We start from the raw sequence: 22,147 nt of genomic DNA, 5'->3' as shown, positions 1-22,147 counted from the left end.
TTTTCTATTTTCGAGGAGATTTTTTTTTACTAATAAATGTTATTTATAAATGGCCTATATTTTTTTGTTTACTTTTTATTGTCAGGATGTGTTATATAATTTTGATTAACATTTTTAAACTATTGAATATCTATGGTTATATAAATCGCCCAATATTTTATAATATAAAGGAAAAATTAATTACAATTTTAATTTTATAACATTCATATATACAATAATTAGCAATTATCAAGATATATTTCGAACGAATATTTACAAAATTCTTCCTCATTACAATATTAAATGAATATCAAATCGATACTAAATATGTGACGTCAATATTTTTTAATCTACATTTAAAAAGAAATGGTTAGTGGTTTACAAAAGCACAGTTTATAAAGCAATTTGGGGGGTTAAACAATTGGATTATTTTATAGAATGTTCACATTGTGACACAGCCTTTACTATTTGTGAAAAAAAAAACACATAATTCAAAACTATATGAACATGACTAGGTCGTATTGATTTAGAGGGGAGACGAAAGATCATTAAATCGAAGCAATTAATGCCAAAATAGCTAGAAAAAACATGCTTCGATTTTAAATCACTTTTAAATTAGTTTCTACAAGTAGTCAATATTGCTTAAATTTTGATATAAATCCCCCCTCTCCTAGCCACGTCCAAATAAGTCATTAACCCTGATATGACACGAAAACGACCACCCAAAGCCTCAGTAAGGGTGCAATATATTCACCCATAGAGATGTTACAGATCAGATAAACTATCATAAGCTAATAATACACAAAATATTGACTATATCCATTCTCTTATTTTAAGCAAGCATCTTAATTTCGATATAATCTATAATACCTCTATGGACACAACATGCGAGCCAAAACCGTCCGTTTGACGTAGGAAAGAAAGAATTATGTGTGAACAAAAAAAAAAAGATTACACTACACTAGTGAGGTCCGTAAGTTGTTGTGGAGGAACGGCGACACACGTAGCGCTACGGCGGCGGGCGTCACTTGCCCGCGTGCCCGTTCCCCAGCGCCGGCTCGACCACCTGCAATACGAGCGACGTGTGAGCGCACAGCCGTGTGTCGTCGTTCCCAATGAGGCTGGAATTACTCACGCGAAGCGGGGGTTTTTCTGTTTTTTTTTAATTGACTAACTAAAGTTACTGGCCACTTATAAAAAAAATTATATCTTTTTTTTAATACAAATCTTAAAAGTACTGGCCATTTACGAATTTATAATTTAAAAAGTTAACCACCGCCACGCGTTGTCTATTTACATTCGCAGCTCAGATTGGTTGGTTGGTTCAAATTAAGAATTTTGTTCTTTTTTTTTAAACAATCCGAACTGCAAAGTCAACCCGCCACCAATGCCAAGCGAACACCCAGCTATTAAAGTGAATGTGATTGGATTAAACCGTCCATTCCAAATTTGAATGTTAGATTTAGTTTTTTTTTTTATTGTCGCTTTTAAAGTAGTCTAGCCCCATAAGGTCACGATATACACAGCTGCGCGCAAGCTATCATTTAGCTGTTGGAATGTACACAATTAAGTAAAAAAAAAATACTGGCACCATACAAAATAAAAACAAAATATTAATGTTTCTCGTGAAACATAACAGCTAAACAGTAGCATATGTATAAAAAACAGGAATGTACACAGACCATGTTAAAAAAGAAATGATAAAGCCACGTTCACACATGCAAAAACTCAAATTTATACCATAATTCCTATATAAAAGCAACATCAAACTGAAATTGGTGTTACACCTTTTATAATTTCAGTTATCTAAAAATGTACATCAAAAGCAATTTACACACAGAATTATAATCTGTAAAGTATATGGAAGAAAAAATTCTTTATAAAATTTATAGATTTTATTATAACAATTCATACTATCAACTAATTATTAAAAAAATTGTATATGTTCATTGTATATGGGAAATTCCTGTAAAGTTGTGTACAAGTGTAAGAAATTGTAACCATGGGTTTCCACTGACGAATAGCTTATACATGTTGATTGTACCATGACGATGTTTTTGTACAGATTTTTCGTTAGTGAAAATTCACAGTTACATATGAAAAAACTCCAACAGACATAAGTATCTTAATTTTCTCAAAAAAAAAAACTTTATCCCGAATGATCGGTAACATTTTAAAAATATATAGAGTTAAAGAAAATTATTTGCATTAAAATTGCATGATAAAATTTTGCGAACTTTTTTTTAAATATAAAAAAAAAATTTAAATCACCAAAAGTAAAGAGAAAAGAAAGATTTAACATAGTTAAAGTTCAAAGTAAAACAGGGTGTACTTTTTTAAATGGAAAAAAAATTCAGGAAATTGGTTTTAAAACGAAATAATAACTAATATCAACACAAAATAGGTAACATTTAATTAAAAAAAAAAACTGTACTGAAAATAAAAAAAAAAAACTAATTCTATAGAAATTGTTCTCAGTTATGTACACAACTCATACAATAATCTCAATATTACAGTTACACAATTTACATAAAAAAAATACATTCTCTACTTAAACTATAGAAAAAACATTAATATGTTAATGTAACATCATCTAATACATTAAGTACTTTGTCTAGGTAAATATTTCTAAAAATAACTAGTGCCTATTTGCGATTTACACTACAGAGTAAAATGGTAACAAAAATGGCACCATTGTAAAATTATGTTTTACAAAGTGTATAGTATTTACAAAATTACAAACGCACGCTGTATATTGGGTGCCAACATAAGATTTAAATACATAGATTGATACTTAAATATAAAAAAAAAGTGTTGATATTTATATAACCGTGAGTTTCTACTGTCTCCTGATTTTGATCAATGAAAATAATGGCCAAAAGTGGCAAAATATTCTAATCATAAAAACTTAGAGGAAAATCAGTATGCCACTGAAAATTTTCAATATAAAATTTCATCGACAGACTTGAAAAAGCTTCAAATGAATAAAACTTAAATATAACTGTGGAGTTCCATTCCAGAAATACAGATTTAACGACATATCATCTCTGTTTTTAAATGAGAGGGATGACAATATGCTATTATTCTGTTAGAAAATTACAATATGTTTCCGACAGAAGTTACATCAGTGGAAACATACTTTTAACATCAATCTATGCATTTTCATCATTGACTAAATTACCTAAGTCACAAGCGCAATACAAACGACAATAGATCATATATTTCTAATTTTCAACCCAATAATAAGGAACACACATCACAACACCCTGTATACATTTTTTCCATTCCATCTTTTGAGCAAGCAATAACTTAATTATACGAGTCTTAACAAAAATGAGTCTATTTATGAAATTAAAGCTGATATGGTAATGTGTTCAGTTGTGTTTTGATGATATTAAACATTTAAACATAATTATAATTCAAGAAAAAACATCAAAAAATAAAAACAAACGATTCTATATAGTAGTCGACTGCTTATCCCATTTTTAACATATCAATATTACTTGCAAAAACAAAATTTTTGTTTAAAACACACTAATTGATTCTATTATTTATAGTTTAAAATGTTTATACAAAATACGTAAAGATATATTAACACGTTGAGCGCCACGCGTATTTTTAAGACAATCCCGTTCAGGCACTGACGTTTATACGCACTGGTATTAAAGAACCGGTGTTTCCGATCGCAGTGCAAAATAGTTTACATTTTTAAGGCAAAATAGTGTAAAATTTTATAGCTCTCATATTACACGATGTCAGCCACCGATTGTTGACGCAACCTAAACGGAAAGTCTAGTGTCAGCCACCAATAGCTGACGTGGCGTTCAACGTGTTAAAATAAATTTTTCATCTCTATGAAAGCTATATTATATAAATTTTGATTAAAAAAATATTGCTATACATAACAATATATACTTATATGCACATCGCTAAAATATATTAAATATTAACAACAATAATTATACACTAATATAAATTTGAGATTGTATTCATATGTATTTAGTTTAATATATATTTTATATAACAATAAATAAACTGTATATATGAAACACTAAAAAATTGCAATATTAAAACATAACTTGAGATAAATAAAGGTGTGATGAATTAGTGTAAACTCCATATAACGACTATCAAGAGAAGAGTATTTTGCGACGTTATACAGAGTGGACGTTTAATAGAGGAAAAAAATATTATATTTCAAGTCTATAGTAAAGACAAGTTAGTCTTTCGTCCAGATTCTATTGAGGGTATTAATGAAATATTTTCGTCAATACACAAAGAATTACGTTAATTCCCTATGTGTAATGTTCGAAAATGTGGAAGCAACTGTGATCATGATAGTTTGGCAAGTCTGGGGACCCTCATACAATAACAATATCCAACAATCCTAATATTACCTAGTCAACCGTAGTAAACGCTTGCTAGATAAATCAACAAAAGCATGTATGAAGCTATAGTTTCTAGAAATTTGGACAAGTTGACATTAAAAAGTATTTGCTTGATGGTTTATAACGCGTATTTTCTAAATGGAGTGTGTAAGACATGGACTTTACGTAGTAGTTTATGGATAACAATGTATCCAACCTAAATAAGCAATTTCCTTTATAAGGAGATTGACGTTATATCGAGTGACGTTATAAAGAGTTCACACTATATTTATACATAAAAGATAAAAAAGTATATTTATATTATGTATTGTTAGAGAAATTAGTAATATTGGTAATTTATATTAAATTTTGCTGCAGGAGTAAATTTAATATCTGTACTATCAAGTATTTTTTATTCTTTTAGATAGTTAAAATTATTTTCAAGTCTATCAAAGTTTATGAAAGTTCTTACACCTTAATTACTGAAGAAGAAATTTTATTGACTTTGAAAGTTGTTTTGTACACTTTAGCCTTTCAAAGTATAACATTTGCATTTCATAAGAAAAAGCTGTAAAGTAAGAAATTTTTTTTAGTGTTGAAATTGTCGTAATATAATTTAGATAATAAAAAAAAGTATATAAAAATGGAATGTAATGTTCGCGATAATATTCTAATTTAAACAAGGGACGACTTACAAAGCTTAATAAATAGTCACTAATGTATATATTAAGAATAAGAATTTGTACATTATATAAGACGGTTTCATAGCTCTAATATTAAATAACACTGCGACATATTCTAATCGAGATATTGAAGCAACTTTAATAAGTCATGTAAATGCTATATGTTCCATTTCCTATATATATTTATATACATTTTCCAACTTCTAAAATAAAAGACAGGAACTAACATTACACAATATTTTTAACATTTTTTCAAGTTTGACTTTGATTTAACTATATTATAATAAATTTAACATTATAATATTACAACAATGGTAAAATATAAATGTACAATGTAAAAAGAGTGCAAGGCAACCAAATACTTTTTTGAACCACTATACAACGCGTATAAAAATAACTTCAATATGTATAACAAGATAGGACAATAAATCATCTGACTATAACATTTATAGCAGATACTAGATTTTATAAATTATCTTCGTGTATTTTTACTAATCCCTGTTTTATTTTATGTAAAATGTTCACTAAGGAAAACTATCAAAGCAGTCTTCACAAGCGACATCATTGTTTAAATAATTGCCACCTTTAGTCAATGCAAATATGAGAATTGCACACAACTGTATTTGTACCATTAGACAGGTACATAAAATAAGAAATAACCGATTGGTTATAAGCATGCGACTACTCTGGCGGCGGCGGCGGTACTGGCGGCGGCGGCATGGCGGGCAGCGGGGGCTGCGCGCGGGGCTGCGGGGGGTGCGGCGGGCGCGGGGGCTGCGGCAGTGACATCTGCGGCCGGGGCTGCGGCGGCCCGTACATGCCGCCGTAGAAATACCCGTCCATGCCCATACCGAAGTACAGCGGGGGCGGCGGCTGCACCATGTAGTAAGGTAGGGGAGGTCTGTAAGGGGGTGGGACGTTCCAATTGCCTACCTTGTGGTGTGGAGCTCCGTTCTGGCGCGGCATCTTGGGCGGCGGGCCCGGCTCGGGGACGCCGGTCCGCTTTCTCGACGTCTCGAGAACCTCCTTGGATATCTTGATCTTGAGGCCGGCGGAGGGCTGCGGCGGGGGCGGCGGCGCGGCGAGCCGCTCCTTGGGGATCTTGATCTTGAGGCCGGGGCTGGTGGATAACTTATCTCGTGGTATAGTTATCCTCAAGGCACCGTCCATCAGGGGCTCCGCCGGAGGGGGTTGAGGGCTCGGTTCCAACTTTTTCTCCCTTTCCTTATCCTTTTTGTGTTTCTTCCTTTCCTCTTTCGATTTGTCGCGATCCTTGTGTTTGTGTTTGTCCTTTTTCTTCTTTTCCTTCTTGTGCTTGTGGTCGGCCTCCTCCTGTGACAGCGGTTGGGCCGGAGGTTCGGGTTGTGGGGGGAGTTGGACCGGGGCCGGGGGCTCCATAACAGGTTCGCGCTTAACCTCGACGGGGGACTTGCGCTCCGTCTGCACGGTTATAGGCGCCGGTTTCGCTAAACTCTCTTTGAGTAAATTGGATACTAGAGTTGGGTCGGTCTCTATACCGTTGAGACTTCTGACGGGCTCGGGCTTCCTCTGCTCCGGGGGACGGGACCTTATTGTGTTGCCACGCTGTGAGTCTCGTATCACATTTTCGTAGCCGGGGGTCTCGTCTAGTTTTTTCACCACAGGAATTAGTTCGGGCTCAGAGTTGGAGGGGGCGCGTTGTCTCGGCTTGGGCGTGGGCTCTTTGGCGGGGGGAGACGAGAAGGGGGACAGTATGGCCGGTGGTTGCATCTCTCGTATCGCGGCCGTGGGGTCCGGTCGTTTTTTGTGCGGACTGGAGGGACGCTGGTCTATTACTGGTTGATTATGAGGCTGCTGAATCGAAGCAGGAATAGAAGGAGGTTGTTGGAGGGGGCGAGACTCGGGCCTAGGAAGTCTGTGCTCTCTACTTTGTGGCTGGGAGGGTTGCGGTCGCCGGGGAGCCGCGGCGGCGGCTGCCGTGGGCGTAGTCGCATTTTCTGGGGAGAATAGCGAAGGTGGGCGCGTCCGTTGAGGTATTTGCTCCGGCTGCGGCGGATGAGGCACCGGCGCCGCAGTGGTCGTCGGGGGAGCTTGCGGCCTATGATGTCGGTGCTCATGCGAAGGTTTTTCGTGGGGAGGTTTTTCGTGAGGTTTTTCATGAGATGATTTTTCGTGAGGTGGTTTATCGTGAGGTGGTTTATCGTGGGGAGGTTTGTGGTGGGGCGGTTTGTGGTGCGGCCAGGCGTGGTGCGGCTTGTGGTGGTGCTGGCTGGAGGAGGGCCGCTGGTGGTGCGGCGGCGGCTGGGAGCCCCCGGGCGGTCTGGGCTGCTGCGAGGAGCTCGGCCTCGCCTGCTGCAGCGCAGCTTGTCTCCGCTCTCTTTCCTCTCGCTCCCTCTTTTCTCTGTACAAGTTGTAGTCGATCTTCTGTGGCTGCGGGGGGTTGGCGGCGGGGGGCGCCGTGGCCGGCACGTAGCCGCCGGCACCGGGCTGGCGACGCCTCTCGCGCTCATATTCTGATATTGAAGGAAGGTTGTTAATTTGTGTAAAATAAGAATTACTCATGTTGATTAATACACAAAGACATTAATAGATACCTTTATCAAACGACTTATCAAACTCGTCGCTGTTGGGCGGCGGGTGTTTCTTGTCGAAGGGTGAGTTGGCGACGCCTGCTGAGGAAGACGGGTGTGCCGCGTTTGAGTGTGGTGAACTTCCGCCTGCAAAAGAACTCAATTTAATTAAGCAGAACGACTACCATGCGTGATACTGGTGATACTGGCAGATTAAACCGTGCATCAATGCTGTATCAGCAAATGTGACCACACTTACTGTTATTGGACATAGTCATCATCTTCCTCTTGAGTCGCGAGGGGCACTTGTCGAAGATGTGCAGGAACTCTGCCGTGAGCCGCTCCAGCAGCTCTGACGTCACGCTGCGGTCCACGTACGAGAACCAGTGCCGGCCCTCGTGCGATTGAGGAATCTGATACAACAAACACATTATTAACGGATTAAAAAAAAAGCTTTTATCGTTTTAATTTTTTTTTGAATCTAATACTAGAAAAGTTTTGCAATTGTTTAATTTAAATCTCCCTTATATAAGTAAAAATTAATTTTCCTAATAACATCATTCAATAATCTTCAATCTACAGAAAGATCTAATCTTTCTCTCTATTTTTTTTATTTGACCATACAGGGGATTACATAATATATAATGATACTATAAATGGTGTTCCAAAAGAAAGTGATATTATTTATGTATAATTTGTGTTTTGACTCACCGACCAATTGCTCCATTTAGAGGCCAAATGTATGCAAAAGCATGCAACAACCGTCGGCCTGTACTGCAAACACATTGTCGTCAAATGTAGACTGTTCGACGCCATAAAATACGACGTCTGCGCTAGGTCCTTTGGCGCTGAAATTGACAAATATAAACTATTCAATTCTAATGAATAAATGTGAAAAAAAACAATAAAGCAAAATGATTTGGACTGGTAAATGAAAATTAAAAAATTACGTGTCTTATCTAAATATGTTGTACGCTATGATAAATGGCATGTGTTTGGTGAAACATATGTTATTATTCGCATAACTTTGTTATGTTTTCGTTTAATGATTTGTTATCATGCAGGATAGTTATGGAAGTAAGTCAATTCGAAGCAACAACTTATAATATACACAAAAATATACAGGATGACCTAAATGTCTTTAGCGTAAGAACAGAAAATATATAGCCAGAAAAAATAATTTATTCTAGTAGTAGTCACTAATCCAATTTGGTGACTACTTTTAAATTGTCATTTTATCACTGAGTTATAGAATAATTCAATTTGCATAAGCATAAGCGGATTGAAATGCCCATGTTTTCTGCAGACTATTGCACATTCCATGGACACCCTGTACATCGCTTAAAAAACGAATTCAATAGAAAATAAAAATTATTACTATTAAAATTAAATACTTTTCATGATTAAAAATACGTAATATTAAAAAATACACTAGGAACCTCAACTATAACCTACTAGGGGTTGAAAAGGGGGTTGCGTTGATGTGCGTGAATGGTGGGGGGTGGACACACAAAGATTTATTTCCAGTCAGTTGTCACATACCTCTAGTCGCTGGGAAATGGGTGACACTAAGCCCCATGTGGATCGCATCGTTTAATTTTTTTTTGTTCGGATCGCACGCGGCAAGTCTAAGCGGTATTTGAGAAACGGTTATGTTACCTCTTTATACGATTCTTTGTTTGACTTCAGAGTTGCCAAAAAAAAAATAACGCGGCAAAAATTCAGGCCCTCGTCAATTATTCATATTCATACTTTCTTACATTCTCACTTTTTAAACTTAGGCCTGCACCCTATACTTGTTAAAAGTGCAGCCCCAAGTGTTAATACAATAAAAAATACAGGGACATGGAAGAAAAACAAATTTTATCGTAAAAGGGTAACTCAAACCTTCTCAAAACTACCACCGCACATGAAATTAGACCGGCCGTACGCTAATCCGTACGTAAATCGGAACGCGCCGCATCGTCGCCATAGAGTGGGGAAATGCATCGCCAGCGTGTAACGGAACGTGCTGATCGGCTCAGTTGACGATCAACTCGCAACGCATGGACGGACGCTTGTCTCACCTTTGACAAGGTGACACGTGCGTACGACGTGCGTGTGCGGATGGTCGATCGCGACATCGAAACCTAACGTCTGTAGGAGTACGTTCTCGTTGAATACCAGGTCCTGCGCCTGTAACAACCACCATCATTATATACCTGACTATTAAATCTAAAATTTAACACATTAACCATTAACATTACCTGTTCTTGATACTGTTCCGAAGTGAGGGCATTCACTCCCTCACCCCGGTGAAGGCAGACATGTGCTACCTTTATTACATATTCTAATTTTCGTGGTTGTTCCTCCACCTGAAATAATAGCATCTTTTGTTTAAAAAGTAAAAGTACTGTGTTGCCAATTAAATTCTTTTTAATTAATAACACATTTTTTTTTGTGTGAAGTAAAGTTACATACCTTTGCGGCGAGGAAGAGTGCCGCCGCGGCGATTGCGTTCCTGTGGAACTGTGTAAACGAGTGGAACGCATAGAAGCGATGCATATACACAATAGCCGTGTTGATGCATAGTTGTGAACTGTATTATTACTGTTAAGGAAATTTATTTGTTTTTTACATCAACACATAAATATACGACATATCTTTTATAAAAGTCAAGTACAATAGTTCATGTGCGTAAAACGTAACACCTCAGTATTAGAGTAGAACTAGATGCCGCCCACGACTCCGTCTGCGTGGAATTAAATTATACATAGTAAGTAGTACACTCAAACCTACTGAATATGCATATAAAATTTCATAACAAACGGTCAATCCGTTTCGGAGGATTATGGTAACTAACATTGTGACACCAGATTTTTTTTAATACATTTATGATGTAATGAAAATTCGCATATTTCAACAATAAATAAACAACGCTATCAACTCATCAGTTAGAACTTACCAAGATAACATAGAACATAACATAATAATTTTATGATTCGATATTATTAATTTTTGCGACCCCCGAAACGACGAGAAGGTCTATTTTAATTTCCTTTTTCATTGAAATGTGAAGACGTCATTTCAACTACTGTAACTAGAGTAAAGGAAATCAATTTCAAAATGATTATCAAATTGGCACAAATGTCTACTACCAAGTAGCCATTCAACATGCTGTATTTCAGGTCGAGTGACGCCGAATTAATTCTGACCTAAAGAAAAGTAACGTTTACTGTATCAAGGTAAAGTGCAAAAACCTTGTGCCACATTGCCTGTATACACTCTTTACCCATCTAGATTGTTAATTTTTTAATAAGATTAATAAAAATCCATTCTTTAAAAACTCTATTAATTAATTATTTTTCATATAAATGCTATCATAACCTAAAAACTAAACGCAAAAGTAAGTCATAAAGGTATCAAAACCTATTTATAAACCAAAAATATTCATTGAAATGGGTTCAATCCATGACTTAAATAAGTTTGAGTAAAACGCATAGCTTCCTATCTTATTAAGGTTATAAGGCCGCGGTTTACGTGGATGAAAGAGCCGAATCATCTGACCTAGCTTGGCGTCGTTTTGCATGTACTTTTTTTTGCGGCCGCGTGCAAAAAGCGGTACAACCGTATGTGACCCGTTTAGCCGGCTTTCACTATTGTTCGTCATGTTTCGGTCCATAATGACGCAATATAGTTTGATTTTATCATGAAATATTTTTGAATCCACTTAACTCTCAGTTGAAATCCCATACTTCCTTAGTTACTTCAGCAGTATATAAATAAATTCTGCAATTACTAGCTCTGTTATCGAAACTATAAAACTATAGCAATAATGGCGTCAATTATCAAATGGGCGTATCTTATTTTGAATTGTGTTATAAAATTTATACTACAACTATAAATGCATAAAAATTTTCTTTCAGGTTTACGATTTGAAGAATACATTAATTAACTTTGATGCGTAAAAAATATAAAATAATAGACACAACGAAAGACATTCAAACTATTGAAAATCTAAAAAAAAGTTCAGTTGTTTATCGAACCACAATCCTAATGTATAAAAGCTAGGTGCATTAACCACTGTACCATGATGTACTATCGATATTTTTAAAAGTGAATGTCAACAAGGCATACAAAACAAACCTACAAAAAAGTCAAACAACAAAGTCACTCGTGATAAGGCATGAGTCATTGCACTTTTCCGCCTTATTTTTCGCGCTCTAAAATGCAACGCAAATCTACCGGCTACCAACTTGACACAGCTGTTTGTGACTCATTGTACTACATTGATATTAATTTATAGTTTTCCGTATTTTTTCCTCTTGTTACAGTATTTCTGAGAAACCATAATCTAATTTGTAGTAAACAAATTATATACAAGCTATATTAATACTTGATCACATGTAATGAACCTAATCTATCCTATTAAAAATGTAAAACACAAGACAGGAACTTACAATATTCTACTACCAGTGCATCTATCCATGGTTATGGATATTTTTGAAAGCTATTTGAATTCGATCAGAATAATAATTACAAATCTTACTAATATTATAAATGCAATAGTTTAGAATGCATCCCCAGAACGGCTTCATGGATCTAGCATAAATACACATAGGCTACTAATTATGTTTTTTTAATTCCACACAGATGGTATAGCGGGAAACAACTAGTAAATAATAATCTTGATATTGCATTCATTCTATGCATTCAACGTAGTAATACAAATATTTTTATTGCATATTTTATAATTCTACACGACAATTTTAAGCCGTGTTTTATCACTGCACGATAACATTCCAATGTCAACTGGCAAGGTCTACCATAACTGTTAATACATTGTGACAAATCATGCGAGTAGTTTACTAGCAAGTTTTATGAGCATATTAATAAAAAAATTAACTACCCCTTACTTACTGTAAGTACTGTAGGTGCAACAATAAGATATTGATAGAAAAGAGAGAGAACTTATGATTTGGTGGACATGAGAAGAGACACAATAACCTAGGAAGCCATCTAAAGAGAAACTCGTAAAGTGTAAAAAAATATCTCTAAAACCAACATTTTAGAAACATTGTATTGACATGGTATATTTTCTGATTAAATTAACTGACTTGGTACAACATGGTATAACTTTGTACATTTGAAAAGCAGAGTTGTTATACCATTATAACTTTAAAAATCATATCAACATGTTTATTGACAGGTTGTACTGCCAATTTTCAAGTGCATTTAGAAAGGTACAGGTAGAAAGACATTGTAATCCGCTATTGTTAAGGAATGTATTGTTATATACACAAATATTGCAAGGGACCTTTTTGAAATTTTCCAAGAAAATATTACATTGTCCTTTGAGTTAATTGTTTTAAAATATTTTTACTAAGAACATGTTAGTAAAGTTATAATATAATGCAAATAGAAAAATTTAAACATTCCTAAATAACTACAGAACATAGGAATAAGTACATGATCTTGAAAAAAATATCATATAAAATTTATTTTTTGTTACCAATAAACTCACTGTTCTTTTTACCTTACCAATCAAACTTATCCTTGTACTAGGCCATGGTTTGAAGGTTAAAACTGGTTAAGCTTAACTATTATCTAGTTTAAAAGCATTTTACATAACTTGAAACATAGCTATTCATGAATGACGTTATTACAACATTGTTATTGATAATTGCAATATACATGACTTAATAACAACACTATCTTTCACTGGGGTCAATAGCAGGAAGCGATAAAACTACACGCTTCAAGACGCGCAAATTTAACAGGAAAAAGGCGGTTAAATTTAGCGGACAGGTCGATCGCCAGACCCTACGTCATACGCGCAGGCGTTCACAGCTGTCAAGGATCACTGACCTAAAAAATTATCACGCCATCACGCGGCTCTAACCTTAATTACTACACATGATAACAAACTAGTCATGAATAAAGTCTAGGTCCTTACCTTAAGAAAACAATGTCCCAGCCCACGAGGCGGCGGGAAATCCCAGCGCACCGAGGGAAAGTAACGACACAACGATCATTACTTTGAAGATATTTCGTCATAATTTTTAACCACCGCACATCGTAAAAACACACGACACAAACTTTTGTATTACTATAATGAAGATACACTTCAATTTTGATATAAACTAAACACTATATTGTAGCGTGTTTTACACGTTTTACGCACATGACTTGACAAAAACATTGCACTGAAATAGCCACATTGAAAAGGATACACTTGGAGCCGTTGGCCCATATCCTGAATAAGGTTCGCTGCCTGCTGCCGGTAGGCAAGTTCTTTATCTGCATCTAAACCGCATCTTCTGCTTGGTGAATTCTGTAGTTGCTCTTTTGTAAAATACCATTTCTCTTGTCCTCCAGCCATTGAACGAATGTTCCAATGACTGCGCGCGAAGAAGCACGACGGAAAATTTAGATCCGTTTATGTGCCCGAGTGCAAAAGAGACAGCGCTATGACAGCGACGGACGGATGCAGGCGACGATAACATTTGAAAGATTTTACAATATAAGAAATCGCATAGTTAAGTTAATTTGTATTAAATTGTTCATAAACATGGATTTAATAATTACTGAAGTTTTATCCGTTTAATAATACCTATAAAAATATATGAAAATATAACGTCACTACTTGTAAACTTGGTGTGTATAATCAAACGGCCGCCATTGAAAAACTTAGTGGTTAACGTAGTGAGGTCTCCGGTGACAGAATGGTGATCTGCAACAAACACAGGTACGGATAAGATACACACTATGTTTAATTTTATAGAACAAACGCTTCTGATTCTTTTGTACATATTTTTATCACATTTCATACACTTTTTGCACCAAATAGAGCATTTTAAATTTACACACCTAAAAACTCTGTCACTCGGTGCAAATGGCCGACCCACCACTGTTTACAATACACTTCATTATTTCTTTTGTCGAATAATATATTACATGCAGGTAGAGACGAATTGCACTTCTGTAAATTTTGTTTTAATTTTTTCATTAAGAATGAGGTATTTTTGTTATTAAAATATTAGTTTGTAATTATTAATAGTTAATAAGGACGGTATTCGATAATTTTGCCTTTTCGCGGTTTCAAAGTATACGTGGAGTGCGGTGTCGAAATCGAATTGAGTCGTAGAAGTAAAAAAAAATAAAAAATATATTACGTAATTTTATTTACTTCTTAATATTGTGATTCAATTCGCTAAATTATAAAAAAAAAGAAACGTAATTAGTTAACGAGCGATAATGTTTTCAATAATAGAGCCTAACATGAAAAATTCGGGAAATCATAATATTAGAATTAATGAGTGTAAGTACTAATTAACTCTTTGATTTTAATGAGCTTTAATGTGTTTGTTATTTTATTTAAATATTGCATAATAAAACCGTCTCAAAATAGTGTCCATATGTTACAAACATATTCAATATTTCGACAAAAAAAAGGCATCACTCGATTTGATTTTTGCCAGATACATTTTATTCCTTAAACTCAACGTTATAAGACAATACGTATACTTTTACTACACTTTCACTTACACTATAAATACGAAAAATGAATGTTAAAATCTGTAAACACTATACATTAACTATCAATCTGTTTAAATCTACATATAGTGCTATGCCTAACTTTGGTTGCAATATAATTAATATGTCTATAAGATACAAACTAATATAGTAGTTATTATTAACTTAATATTATCAAATATACTCTGTAACAATTTATGATTATAATTTCCAGATAAACCAGTTGAAATATCAGATATGACGAGTCAGGAAACACATAAAGTTCTACAATATCCTAAACCAAGAATGCTGAGTCGTGGCAGAGGTTCTGCCTCTACAATAAGAATCACAAATGTCAAATCTATTAAGCCACCGGATAATGATGTTATCAAGAAACAGGAAGAGGAGAAATTAAGAGCTCAAGTTAGTATCAAAATTTGATAAAGGTAGCTTCTTAGTTGCACTGTTTTCAGAGAGTTACATGTAGAGTTTTAGCCTTCAAATAAGAATAATTTAAATGGAGTGATTAATGAGTACAGAGATGTCTCAATTTAGCATAGAATTTTATGTAGCTAGGCTTAGAACCATTTATACTTGCATTGTATACCAGCACTGATTTTGAATACCATCTGGTCATAATGTAAACTATGTATATAATAATAATGTCCTAAAAGCTATTAATTAATTCCAGTTACAAAAAGAGATAATGTCACGGTCTCGTTCCTGCGCGTATCGCGGCTACGTGTGCCAGCTGGCTGTACTTAGTGGGCGACAGCATTGTGCAAGGCATATCTTACATGAGCCGGGCGCTCCGTACAAGCAGTGTGTACACACATACGCTGGGGGACAGAGATGCAACAAACCAGCGCCAATACCACCAGCGAATACACAGTCAAGAGATGCCGGGTAGGTAACCATCAAGAAAGTGTAGCGTCTGTTAGTATTATCAGCTAAATTGGTGAATAAATAACCTTGCAGAAGTCAGTCTAATGCTATTTACCATCATTTTGCATGTCAGTTAAAGTATGTCACATAATTTATTCTTTTTTTAATAAGATAGATACTAAAAGGAATTATTCTGACCAGTATGTTATGTCCCTATTTAAGTTGTGGCTTAAGAGAGTATGAATATATTATGTGAAAAAGAAAATATGATGGAGTGACTTCAGATATAATGCCCGAGACTTGTATGGAAGTACATACAACCAACCCTCTATATGGAAAAAGACTGATGATGTTTGTAATATTGGTATGTGTATATTGCAGGTTATGTTTTGAGCACGCGCGTGCTGCTCTATACGCCCGCCAGCGCAGCGCAGCTCCGCCCCCGCCTGTCACCACCACTGAGACTTTGCTCAACCAATTGCAACATTATATACGGTCAGTGAAGTGTTTTATAATGATTGTTTATAGTTATTTACATATTTCATACTGTCCTATGTCCCTTTAATGGGGCAGAGAGCGTCCACAGTGTGCCTCCAGTTCTCTATAACTTAGGATTTGTGTTTGGTCTCTGGCCATGCCAAAATAAAGTTACTTAATCTTATCAATGAATCATAGACATAACCAATGTTTTATTTTATTAAGGTCCACCAACATGAACTTTAAATAAAAAAAATAATGTCTTAGGATTAGATAGCCTTCTCTCATCAATATTTCAACCAAACCGATGAGGTACATGTTTTGAGAGATTCAGTAAAAGATGAAAATCATTTGGTCAATTGATTTTCTTTATGTTTATAGAATTCATAAAAATCTCTGAAAAATTATTTAACTTAGTTATATTCTGTTCATCTTTTTCAATAAAGTAAAACAATATCAGTTGATTTTTGCACTAAATATATTTATTGTAAACTTTAACTTGCAGTCCGGAGCGTACACGGACGACGTCGTGCGCGTCTTCTGTGTCAGTGGTGAGCGAGCCATGTGAACCAGACCTTATCTCACCTCATGCTGTCGACCCATTTAGTGAGTAATAACCATTATTTATGGAAAATTTTCTTCAATGAAACTTTAGTCAGTCTTCATTACAATCAGAAACTATAGAAAAGTAATGAAGATTTGTTTATAGTGATAACTCATCTTACTAATATTATAAATGCGAAAGTGTACATGGATGGATGGATGTTTGATAGATCTCGCTGAAATTTGGCATGTATGTGGAACATTATCTGGAAGAGCACATAGAATCATATCTTTCAGGACAGTCGCAGGAAAATGCTATGAACCATTTTCTAGTGCAAGTTTCGAATTTATGTCTGTTTTTAACTATCCATGCGTTTCTCAGACCAAGAGGTATGTTTAATACAATATTTTTACATATCTGTTTAGTCAAAGATAATGATGGGGATCACAATATGTTTTATACTGATATTTTGGTCTTAGAAACCCACGGTAAATATATTATTATTTCTCCACAGAACAAATAGACGCGACAGCTGTGAATGCGTCATACTCCTCGTCAATAATGGAGTGTGCCAGCGCGAGTGATAGTGACTGTGACAGTGTCACACTGGGCCCCGACGGTGACTGTCGGGCTGTGCACGAGGACAATCTCTCTGATGCTGAGGAGGCGCCATGCGAATCACAGCCGCTATGGTAATGTCATTTTGTGTTATGTGACATAGGAGTGTGTTAAAAGTGGAGAGACAAATATTATAAAAATACTAGCCTTCGCCCTCAACTTCGTTCACTCGAAAATAAAAAATTACCTAATAAGTAGGTATGTGTTCTTCCAGATTATGTCTAAATCTATGCCAAATAGCAGCGAGATCCTTTTAGTTGTTCTGGAGATAACTTCTAACAAACATACAAACATTCATAATATTAGTAAGATAATAAATATTTATAACAATGTAAAGACAATTTTAAGTCAACCAACCCGCACTTGGCCAGCGTGGTTGACTATGACCTAATCACTCTTAACTTAGGGTAGGCTCCGAGCCCCTCGGTGGGGACATATAGTGAGCTGATGGTGATGATAAAAGCCAATTTAAATAAATATAAATTTGATTTCTCTGAGGTAAAATCTTATAAATTATCTGAATATTCCAGGCGTGCAGGCGTGTACACAGCTGAGGAAGCTGTAAGTGAGACAAAGACTGTGCTCAAGTCATTACAATCTGCGTACATCAGACAGATGGGCAGGTTACGGATATTGTTGCAGTCCGCTAGATATCAGTACATAAAATCATTGAAAGCTGAACGAGAACAATACTGTAAGTAAATTTAATACGTTCAATTAAAATTTTTACTATATTTAAGTTTAATTTTTTACTGTGAAACATGTTTCAGGCAGTATAAACGCGCAAGCACGCGGTGGGCCCCTTACGGTGCGCGAGCGGAGACAGTTACGCAAGCTCAAGGCTTACGCTGGTTATCACAAGAAACATGGTGTTGATGCTGTACTGGCTAGGAAGCTGCATAGGAAACGTGCCAAGGTATGTGGCACTATGATAGCAATAAAAAATAACCAACAAAAAATCTGATTTATTCTAACACTTTGGCGAATAACACGAATCCAGCAGCAACAACGAGTTTATGGATAGAAAAGGACACTTTTCTAACAAAAACCATAGACTTAATTAATTAATTTATCAATTTATTTTTTGTATCTGAACGAATGAACGATTTACTTTTAAAACTAAACTTTTGCATTCTTTATCTCCAAATATTACTCATTGTAGCATACATATATTGAGAAAGTTTGATGTGTCAGGTGAACGACAGCAACCCGCACCGCTTCGTGCCGACGCCGAGCCGCTGCACGTTCGCAGAGGGCGGCGTGCGCTGTGCAGCCGGCGCACTGCCCGCCGCCAAACACTGTATCAAACATATACTGCATGACCGGCATCAGGTACGTGTCTAAAATATATCGCCAAATAGACAAAATGCCATCTTCGCAAACAGATAAAATGACAAACAGAGTGCGTCTGAGCTAGTATTGAGTAATTAAATACTAGATGCTCGTCCATTCGTCGAAATTTTACCACAATTCATGATTAAAGATTTTTATTGTGACAAAATATAGCAATTTCCTTATATATTAACATTCCTTATATATTTTAAGAGATATGTATTATCCATATTAACTCAGGTTGTCTCCCTTAAGAATATTGAACTATAACAATGTGTCAGGTGTTGTTCGCTGCGTGTGGAGACGAGCGTGGATGTGAGCCTTGCCGCGAGCCAGTCGCGCGACTGCCGCTGCCGCACGTCTGCCGCTACCACGTCGACCCCCCGCAATACCAAGTGTTCACTCTCAAGGTAACTATACTAATGTCATCACTATCAAAAGTATGATATATATTAAAGTATAATATTTTAGCTGCAGTAGTTGCTTGAATGGGGCATTGGTCAAAGTTGTCTTATGACCACAAATATTATTTGCGTGTTTCAATTGAATCTCGTATGCAAATGCACTAAAATAAAAAGAAAGGATTGACTAGTATCATATTTATTCTTTTTATATTTCTCCTTCTCTTGTAATTATTATATGGTGGTCTTATTCCCCCTTTTTTATTATATATCTTGAGTTTTTTATGTATGTTGTAATTTCAGAAAGATGAATCTGACAGTGACACGGAGTCTCAGTTCAGTTCGTCAGGTTCACACACGGACCTTGGAGAGCAGTCGTTTGAAGAGAAGTGCGAGGTTGCGCCTGACGCGCCAACTGACACCCTGCAATATGAATGACAAATGGACTTTGATCACATGCTGTATGATGATCTATGGACTTGAAGCATAGTGCTATGGCAGGTTTCCATTGCAGTTAGAAACAGATATTGTTATAAATTGTGCACAGTGTTTTGTGGAAACTCACATTTAGTGATATGTTAAAGTGCAGTGTTCTTGACAATAGAAATAAGTGTCTGTGAGTGACGTGATATTTTTTTTGAAGTATTCACTCTTAGTATAGAAGAACTGTAAGTACAAGTTTATATTATTGTTGGTTTGATGACAATCATTACGGGTCCTTTTCAATTTATCTTTATTATCTCCGGAATGAATGCTGATATTTCTTTTGATGAATAAGAATTATATGTGAAAATGTCTTGGTGTCTTCTAAACAAAGAATTATATGCATTCAATGTATTATAGAAAGATCCCATCAGATAAAGGTTGAAAAATCTCATTATAAGTCATATGATGTAAAAATCTTAATGTTAGAATATTGTAGGCTGCATTAATTGTACATGTAATTTCAAAAAAGGTTTTAGGTTACAATGTAAAAATTAATTGAATTAATCAAAAATAATTCTAAAAATGAGAGTATTCATTATTCTAAATTAATATTGATATGTGAAGCTACAGTAATTTGCATAGAACTGAAAATTGGGAGGAATCTTTGGTACACCATTATATTTTCTCATTGGGTAAAAGCCTTCTCCATTCTTTTCTACCTTTCTCTTTCCTTGGCCAAATGCATCCAACTTGTTCCACCAATTATTATATCAACGCATATTTTTTTTTGTCACTTTAGTTTTCATTTTGGACCCAGCCATTTAGTGGTTTGGTAGATCTATCTCCCATCCTTATATCTGGACAAGTATTCTGCACAGTTCTACTTCTGTTTCAGACTAAAATAAAGGTTTAATTTAGTTTTCTTGTGGATAGATGTTCCTCGTTTTGTGACTTTTTTGTTCCATTGTATGTTGACATGTTAATTTATCATTTTCTTGGTTCTTAAGTGAATGTTGTCAGTGATTCATTGGTCTAGTAGTTTTGGCGGTCAGTAACACATAAGATGTAGTTTCAACATCACCCATGCATGCTCTAACATAGGCTAATGCTGTCCATAATACAGCTATGAATGTCAAATATATATAGAGATAAACTTATGTAACAGGGTAATAACTCATTTCAAGTAGAGGAATGAAGGGGACTATTCAGAGTTTACTACCAATTTTCAGCTCTATGAATTATTGTAGCTTTAGTGTTTAATTTGATTGGATTGATAAAGGATGTTAAATATCAATAACTGATGTAAATATGTACACAAATAAACAATTCCACCAGTAATGTTTAATTTTATTTCATTTGTTTTTTACCCCTTTAACAGGTGGCACCTGGAATACACTTTTAGTTATAAGAAGAAATCAAACGACAAAGTGAAACAGAATCTTCGCTTTATTCAGCAATTTCCGGTTGAAAAAAAATAATCAACAAAACTACACTGAAATTCTGAACGTGACTATTTTTACAAACAATTTACAGCAATTTGTTTTAATTAATTAGTGCGGGTGTTTTGAATACCTCCCCGGCTTGTGGTCGAGCGAGGCGGCCACGCGGCGCGCACGACCTTACTTTCCACTAACTAAAACATTTAAAGTAATATTTACAAGGAGGAAACAAATTACAACATATGAATGCTCTTGCATTGGCAGCCCGAGAGGAAGCTGAGGAAAAAAATCGCAATTCTTTAAGAAAAGCATTCAAAATACCCGCGACAGCCTAAACTAGAAATCAGAAACTTATGAGGTACACATCTTCCTATCCACTTTACTAAGCGTATGGTTACCGGCCCCAAAAATGAGGCCATTTTTTTTTACATTTTTTCCCAAATTTGCAGCCTTTTGTACAGTATATGATACTTACTAATTATATATGTATAGACATAGTTAAAACAGTTACATTTTTTTTTGGTCGCGAGTTATTTTTCTTATCAGACCATTGGGATTAGGATCTGATATGAAAAATTCTCACTGAATTTTTTAAACATTGAAACAACAGGACTTGCGTAAACACGATTCGATATAAGTTTCGCATAGCTATATTTAAACCCAATTCTTAGTTACATTAAGTTAGACAATGACGATATTTATTATTATATTTTTTTCTTTTTTTTTCTGGAAACATTCTAACAAGAATCAAATTGAACAGGTATTTTTTTTAATTTGAACTCCGAAAAAGAAACTACACTTTAACAATTTAGTAATTTAACAAACATTCAATGACTTTATAGGGAAAAAACGTTTTAATCTACCTACTTGTGTCACCTACACGTATCCTAAAATTTTTATGGACACGTTTCTAAAATTCTAAAAATACACCACCAATTGATATTTTTGGTAAC

General features: G+C 35.3%; 2 protein-coding genes across 3 annotated transcripts; one reads left to right on the top strand and one right to left on the bottom strand.

Annotated features, from left to right (window-relative positions):
- Nucleotides 1-314: 314 nt before the first annotated feature.
- CycT (Cyclin T) lies at nucleotides 315-13,965 on the bottom strand. The gene is made up of 9 exons (XM_013320808.1): nucleotides 13,791-13,965; nucleotides 10,039-10,156; nucleotides 9,825-9,932; nucleotides 9,645-9,753; nucleotides 8,290-8,426; nucleotides 7,838-7,991; nucleotides 7,603-7,725; nucleotides 5,963-7,521; nucleotides 315-1,045 (listed from the first exon to the last, which is right to left on the bottom strand). The coding sequence occupies exons 1-9, from the start codon at nucleotides 13,937-13,939 to the stop codon at nucleotides 1,004-1,006; spliced, it is 2,499 nt and encodes an 832-aa protein (XP_013176262.1). The 5' UTR covers nucleotides 13,940-13,965; the 3' UTR covers nucleotides 315-1,003.
- A 257-nt stretch (nucleotides 13,966-14,222) lies between these two features.
- Nucleotides 14,223-21,098, top strand: dgt1 (KAT8 regulatory NSL complex subunit dim gamma-tubulin 1). Of its 2 annotated transcripts, none has more exons than XM_013320810.1 (11): nucleotides 14,223-14,305; nucleotides 15,308-15,495; nucleotides 15,764-15,978; nucleotides 16,339-16,452; nucleotides 16,940-17,040; nucleotides 17,493-17,670; nucleotides 18,127-18,290; nucleotides 18,367-18,512; nucleotides 18,791-18,928; nucleotides 19,210-19,338; nucleotides 19,633-21,098. In XM_013320810.1, exons 2-11 carry the CDS (start codon nucleotides 15,331-15,333, stop codon nucleotides 19,765-19,767), a joined length of 1,485 nt encoding a protein of 494 aa, XP_013176264.1. In that variant the 5' UTR covers nucleotides 14,223-14,305; nucleotides 15,308-15,330; the 3' UTR covers nucleotides 19,768-21,098. The 2 variants fall into 2 exon arrangements, with proteins under 2 accessions (XP_013176264.1, XP_013176263.1); XM_013320809.1 differs by lacking the exon at nucleotides 14,223-14,305 and adding an exon at nucleotides 14,658-14,878.
- The last annotated feature ends 1,049 nt before the right edge of the window (nucleotides 21,099-22,147 follow it).

This window comes from Papilio xuthus, unplaced genomic scaffold (assembly GCF_000836235.2).
Source record: "Papilio xuthus unplaced genomic scaffold, Pxut_1.1 DF825946.1, whole genome shotgun sequence".
NCBI lineage: Eukaryota > Metazoa > Arthropoda > Insecta > Lepidoptera > Papilionidae > Papilio > Papilio xuthus.
This window is presented reverse-complemented; position numbering and strand designations above follow the sequence as displayed.

What these genes read in the sequence shown, in the direction of transcription:
- CycT (XM_013320808.1), bottom strand. Translation starts at nt 13,939, where the DNA reads ATGGCTGGAGGACAAGAGAAATGGTATTTTACAAAAGAGCAACTACAG. An exon ending in ATGGGCCAACGGCTCCAAGT is followed by an intron (nt 10,157 to 13,790) that starts GTATCCTTTTCA and finishes GTAATAATACAG; the next exon opens with TTCACAACTATGCATCAACA. An exon ending in CGGAACAGTATCAAGAACAG is followed by an intron (nt 9,754 to 9,824) that starts GTAATGTTAATG and finishes TGGTTGTTACAG; the next exon opens with GCGCAGGACCTGGTATTCAA.
- dgt1 (XM_013320809.1), top strand. Translation starts at nt 14,815, where the DNA reads ATGTTTTCAATAATAGAGCCTAACATGAAAAATTCGGGAAATCATAAT. An exon ending in AGCTGAACGAGAACAATACT is followed by an intron (nt 18,291 to 18,366) that starts GTAAGTAAATTT and finishes AACATGTTTCAG; the next exon opens with GCAGTATAAACGCGCAAGCA. An exon ending in TACTGCATGACCGGCATCAG is followed by an intron (nt 18,929 to 19,209) that starts GTACGTGTCTAA and finishes ACAATGTGTCAG; the next exon opens with GTGTTGTTCGCTGCGTGTGG.